The sequence below is a fragment of the Ctenopharyngodon idella genome, chromosome 14 (assembly GCF_019924925.1).
Source record: "Ctenopharyngodon idella isolate HZGC_01 chromosome 14, HZGC01, whole genome shotgun sequence".
NCBI lineage: Eukaryota > Metazoa > Chordata > Actinopteri > Cypriniformes > Xenocyprididae > Ctenopharyngodon > Ctenopharyngodon idella.
Genome location: NC_067233.1, coordinates 22,965,390 through 22,972,196, shown reverse-complemented (window position 1 = coordinate 22,972,196; position 6,807 = coordinate 22,965,390). Strand labels below are relative to the sequence as shown.

At 36.4% G+C, this 6,807-nt stretch overlaps 1 protein-coding gene across 1 annotated transcript; it reads right to left on the bottom strand.

Annotated features, from left to right (window-relative positions):
- Positions 1-613: 613 nt before the first annotated feature.
- si:ch1073-303k11.2 (LRRN4 C-terminal-like protein) lies at positions 614-4,880 on the bottom strand. Its single transcript, XM_051860666.1, has 2 exons — positions 4,723-4,880; positions 614-2,512 (listed from the first exon to the last, which is right to left on the bottom strand). The coding sequence occupies exon 2, from the start codon at positions 2,503-2,505 to the stop codon at positions 1,777-1,779; it is 729 nt and encodes a 242-aa protein (XP_051716626.1). The 5' UTR covers positions 2,506-2,512; positions 4,723-4,880; the 3' UTR covers positions 614-1,776.
- Between the last annotated feature and the right edge of the window lie 1,927 nt (positions 4,881-6,807).

The following is a 6,807-nucleotide window of genomic DNA, read 5'->3' as shown; positions in this document are numbered from 1 at the left end:
TGTCATATTAAGTCATATTAGTCCAGTCATGGACATCCAGATCAATCCAACCAGGTTTTAGGCTGAAATTTGTGGCGTTCATTATTGATCTTTACATCAGTGATCATATTTTGATGATCATATTCATGTATCAAGTGTTTTTTCTAAGATATCCTGACTTAATGCATCGTGAAATGTTTGCATTTCACTCTGAATCTGAAACATTTTTGCTTGTTTTGGTTTATAGGTATTTCCTAATGTATTATTTATATATATATGACTTCTGAATAATAAATACCACTCCCTTTTGCCAAGAAAACAACACTTTCTGTCTGTGCTGGAGGCAAATATCTGCCTGGCAATAAACTGAGATTAGTAGGTAGCAACGGGAAGGATTGATTGACAAAGCTGGATGGAAAATAACCGTCTCTGAATGTGTTACACACACTTGATTCATCATTGCTCCATGAAGCCACTGCATCAGACTACACCAGTTTCCTTCCATGTTACCACAGAGTCACTTGTTTACTATGTAACAATGACAAGAACAACCACTTCTTCAATTTTGGTAACAGTCATTTTTCTAAATAGGCACACTAGATGTATGAATAAACAACAAGTTCAGTCAAGCAAATGCAGTTAAAATAGCTTTATTGAAAAACTCTCAATAGTTAAAAACATCATCAATAATTTTCAGCAGTTACACATACTCTCTAAGTAGCTGTACAACAGATACTTTAAAACCCTGTCTAGCTTAATGAAGCGCCAGGCTTCCTAAGAACCATTAGTAGTGTTAAAGTCGGCGTGAAATGGCAATCAAAACACATGTTACTTCCATAATGTGATATTTTAATGATGAAAAAATGTTGTCCATCAGGAATTGATATGAAGTGTTTATAATAAGTTAAACATGAATGCATTCACTTTGAAAGAGGCTTTTTGGAAAGTGAAGCAATTATTGTTTTGATGAGAGATTTACAAATGCAAATTCCAAATTTCTTTAGAGTAACATGCACCTATGAATCGATCACAATAAGACCACAAATGTGGATTATGGAAGTAAACACGGACGATTCAGATTCCATGTTGACTTTAAATATTCAAACCAATCACAATCACACAATAAAAATCATTCAGAACCAATCACAGCGGTTAAGTAGTGAACTTAAAATAACAAGCATTATTTTCAGTCAGAGGCACAACAACTGTGCTCTATACACTACCGGTCAAAAGTTTGAAAAAATTATGATTTTTTCAATGTTATTGAAAGAAGTCTTATATGATCACCAAGCCTGCATTTATTTGATGCAGTAAAGTTGAATTTTCGGTCTTCTGAGTCACATGGTCCTTCAGAAATCATTCTAATATGCTGATTTACTGCTTGTTACAAAATATTATATTTCAAATAAATGCTGTTTTTTTTTTACTTTTTTATTCATTAAAGAATCCTGAAAAAAGTATCACGGTTTCCATAAAAATATGAAGCAGCAAAAACTATGTTTCCAACATTGATAATAATAAGAATCATGATTAATAATTGCTGAATCAAAATATTAGAATGATTTCTGAAGGATCATGTGACACTGAAAACTGGAGTAATGATACTGAAAATTCAGCTTTGATGATTTTACTGTATTTTTGATCAAATAAATGCAGCCTTGGTGAACAGAAGAGACTTCTTTCAAAAACATTAAAAAATCATAATTATTCCAAACTTTTGACCAGTACAAATTGCAGTCTTTTTGCAGCTTGTTTCATTCGCTCCATGCTTTTGAAATGTTTGCATCTGTATGCTGTTCACAGCGCTCCATCACTGGTGTATGAAGGATTGCCGAGGCCCTCTGCTTCTCCCATCCCGCCCTTTCGACACGTCCTCCGTTTCCATAGTACAACAGCGAGCACCAAAAACAGCAGCAGGAATCCGACAGACCCCGCGATGATCCCTGCGCTCAGGGCGGCTTGGTCGGGTGTCGGTGGATCGTATCGGGCACAGGACTTTTCACTGAGCCCTGCTTGATTCCTAGCCGCCACACACACCGTCTCCCCAATTTTCAGTCCGGGTATGGCACCATTCCTTAGATTTTCTCCAAAACTCAGCTGCTCTTTTCTGCCGTTCAGTGTGACTTCATAATGAGTGACGGTGGAGCGGGGAGCGCACCAATGCACAAGCACTTCCCCGGAGCCGCCCAGCTTCACCTCACGGAGCTCCGGGGCCCCAGGTCTCTCCTCTGGGCCCGTCAGCCCAGGACAGAGGCAACCCGTCTGGGCTGAAATCTTGTCGCAGGGGGTGGTTTGAACCACACAGGGGTCATAATCACAAGGTCGGGATATTACACGAGAGGTGGTGACCCCGGACAACTGGGGCGTGATCGTCGTCTTTGAGCTTACGTCATCGTAGTCCTCGACCTCGATAACGCGAACACGTGTGATGGAAGGCCGAAGCAATGACGGACTGACAGATGTGGCACGAACCGACTCCATCACGCAGAGGAGGAGGAGGAAAGTGACCTGTGACCACAGCAACATCTTCACCCTACAACAAATAAAGGTGCAATTATTGTACAGTTCATTTTAGCAGCTCCATTGGTTCATATTATTATTAAAAATGATACATGAACAAAGTATAAGAACATAAAATAAAAAAATTGATGTTGTTAGGATCTTAGTACATGTTCTTGGGCCTCATAATCATTGCATGTTATTGCAATAAACAAAAATAAAAAATTAAAATGACTTTTCAGCTGATGCCATCAAGCCCCGTATCAAACGCCTTTCATAGAAAACACTTTTCATCAAGAATATTTGAACTGAATTTAAATATGTATGTTATTTTTCTAAACATTTTTTTTTGTTTTAAGCATATATTAAAAAAGAAAGGTTATGCTGCACTAAAAATGTATGTGTATATATATATATATATATATATATATATATATACACACACACGCATACATTTTTAAATATTCTGTATATATCTTTATAATTTTTTAGTGTGATATGTATATATAAGTGCTGTCAAATTGATTAATCACGATTAATCACATCTAACATAAATGTTTCAATATGTATATATATATATATATATATATATGTATATATATATATATATATATTGATATATAAATTTTTTGTGAGCATAACCTCACTATTTTTTATTTATACTTGTTTATATATTTGACAATGGGGTCAAAAACAGGTCTTATTATCTTACATAATTTTTCTTTTCTTTTTTTTTTTTTAAAGTTTTCTTTTTGAAGGATGTCAGTATTTTTAAGGAAATGTTATTTGTTCTCAATATAACTTTATATTTATGTTTTTTTTGTATTTTCAATTTTCATTTTCATTTTAAAGTTTGAGTATTTTTATTAGTAATTTTAGTAATTATTTTATTATTATTTTTTAAATGTCTATATTTATTAACTTATATTTCAGTTTTAGTTTTTTAGTACATGAAATGAAAATGAGAAATGTTGATTGGCAACTATAGCTGAAATAAAATGTTTTATATTGTATTTTGTTTCAGTTAACATTTTATTTCAAGTAACAACATATTATTTATGGTGTTTTATGGTTTTAGTTTTAGTTAACTTATACATGTTCCACCCACTTACAACAATCTCTCTCAGCACATGAACATACAGTCTGAATGCTCCTTCTGGACAGAATTAAAGTCAAACTGAACATCAGTGTATATTTTTAACACAGGACACACACTGTGCTGCTCACACACATCGGAATGGACAGAACCGCCTGCCAGTTTACCGTGGGAACCTGAATAAAGCCACATGAGAAACCCTTGTCCCTCTCAATGATGCCAGCTGGCTGAAAAATCACAATTTAAAAAAGTTATTGCTGCTACTTTTCTAAGTGACCAGACTCCAGGGGCAATTTTTGATCTTTGGCTGACAAAACAGGCGATAAAACCCGCAGACTAAAACTGAAGGGACTCGGGGCATAGTCCGGATTTCACAGAGAATTGAGGATTGACTCTTATGACTAAGAAACATCTACCCCAGTACAACAACGTGCTAAAACTCATTTTATCTTAGCACCACCCTGACAATCACCCAGTTATGCATAAATATCAAGATATCATTAGTTATTACATATACATAGACTAAAATTAAAACTATAAAAACATTTTTATAACTTAAAAATAAAACACACACGCACACACACACATATATGTGTGTGTATGTATATACAGTATGTATATTTATAAACTAGATGCGATTAATCACGATTAATCGATTTGATAGCACTAAAAATTAATGTTAACTGAAATAAAAAACCCTATTTCAGCCATGATTTTATTTAGTTTCATCTGATGTACTGAAGTAGCTAAAACTAAAACTGAAATAAAATAATTAAAAACTATGTAACTAAAAAAAATGGCAAAAAAAAAATACATTAAAAAACTATAATAGTATCTCAATGATGTTAAAATAACTGGTTATTGTTACTAAAAGTGTAAATTATATTAAGAAATAATTACATAAAATAATCAAAATAACAGAAAGATTCTAAAACTTATTACACATTAATTTGGATATATTTATTTTCTATTTTTATCCAACATTTACAGAAGTCTTAATAACTGTAGTAGCCAGTGTTTGGGTGGAAACTGGTTCCCATGGTAAAAAACACATTAGTCCACTATTACAGTTCCTACAGTTATACTGATCATCATGTCAACCTGTAGCCTCAGCGTCAATAAAAATCGAGTCAAAATGACTGGCGTACCTGTTTGACGGCAGTCTGAATGGTTTCTGCTCACGTCTTGAATGAGATCTTCTCTCCAGCAGCCTTCTGGTGTATTTTCTCTCAGTCTAATGAATTCTTCTCCTTCACCTTCCCTTTTTTCTTTCTCTTAAAGCCCCTCCCTCCGTACACCCCCTCACTCGTCTGCCGCCCTTCCACCATCCTGTCTCCCTCTTTTTTCTTGCAACATTTCCATCTTGCAGCATTCATTTTCTCTCCAGGACTCTCTTCACCCCTCAATACTATCCTCCCCCTCCTCACGTCTCTCTCACAGTTCTTTTCAAGTTTGTTTGTGAGTCCCACTGAGTTTTGTGCTGCCCTGCATGTTAATGTCTCCAGCAGGAGCAACAGGAGGCATGCTGGGACTCATCTGGTTGTCCCGTCCTGTGTGTATGTGCAGGCATGTGCAAATTTGGCTTTTAAAGGAATAGTTAAGTGACAAAGTGTTGGATAAAAATCAGTGTTATGGAAGAATGAGTTGATTTAAAGGGGTTCTTGATTATGATTTCACTTTTTTAACTTTAGTTAGTGTGTAATGTTGCTGTTTGAGCATAAACAACATCTGCAAAGTTACGACGCTCAAAGTTCAATGCAAAAGGAGATCTTTTCTTTTACAGAAATCACTTTTTAAGGACTACAACAAACGACTGGTAGGGACTACAACAAGCTTCTTCCCGGGTTGGTCGTCCAGTGTCATTCTAAAAGTTGTGACTTCTTCCTGAGTCTCTCCATCAGTGTCGACTCCGGTTTGAACAATGTAAGGCTGAACACCATTACTGACAATCCTCATTTTGGCTGCGTGAGATTCTCCAGCTTTGTTGTTGTTAAAGGGTCATGAAACCCAGCCTGGTCGTTCACACCTCTGAGCTGGAAAACTCTGTGAAAATGGTTCATGTTTGGTGCAGGAGAGTGTGTGAAATACATCTATAAAAACTTTAAACACACATACTTTATTCTGTATATGATCTATAATCCACCTGGCAAGAGTTGTTAAACTCATCACAGAGCCCCGCGCTGAAACCGATCATATGCGCGCTCCGTGTGCATATCATAACAATCGTATTTTTCATGTGTTCGCATTGAAACTGCAGTTCTGACCGCATCGCGGGCAAAATACAAACAACACACATGTGCTAGCTGTGCTGAGGGAAACATACACACGGCTCGCGTGTCCGAACGCAGAGGTGAATGAACAGCACTTTTGTGACATTTGAATTCTCCGCTGTAATGTGATCCCATGCGAACATGTTTTCCATTTGTGCTGGTAAATTACAGCAAAACAAACCGCCTGCACCAAAACTTCAGCTTTGGTCGCGTTGCAGGAAAATGCATTTTTGTGTTGTAGCACTGAGGAAGTGAGCACCTACGACCCATGTCTCTGAATGACAACAATAGAGACAGTGGCAAGACAAGTAAAACTTCCTCATGCATAATAGCGCAGTTATAATCTTATGCATACTACAGCGCAGTGATTGGATTGAATGAGCTTTTTGTCATGAATAAATGCAGAAACCGTTGACGTCAGCATGTTCGACCAGCCCATACTGGAACCAATCAGTCAGATTTTGTGACGTTGCTCTGACTTTGCTTTTCAAACCGGAAGACAGAAATCGCTCTGAAAAATGTAAAAAAAATAACTAATTTCAACTTCTGAATAAAATTAATGAGTACCTTTAGTGTTTTCAATGATGTGCAGCCTATACATATCTGTTCACAGCTACAAAAAATGTGTTCTGGGGTTTCATGACCATTTAAGCAACCGAAGCGTGAGCCGTTTAAGCTCCGCCCTCTTCTGGAAGGGGGAGCAGCAGCTCATTTGCATTTAAAGGGACACACACAAAAACGGCGTGTTTTTGCTCACACCCACCTGAATCTTCACAGACACATTCTGGGGACACCAGAGACTTATACATCTTGTAAAAAGGGGCATAATAGGTTTCCTTTAAAACATGTATTAAGTGTTTAGGTAGTTTTAGTGCATTTTGAATGTGAAATTAACTGCTGTGACAAGTTGAGAGTTAGTAAGGAGAAAATAAAGTAAGCAATGTGTCCTAGCGAAAAAAATGT

Excerpts from the sequence above, each read along its gene's own strand:
- si:ch1073-303k11.2 (XM_051860666.1), bottom strand. The coding sequence starts at position 2,505 with ATGTTGCTGTGGTCACAGGTCACTTTCCTCCTCCTCCTCTGCGTGATG.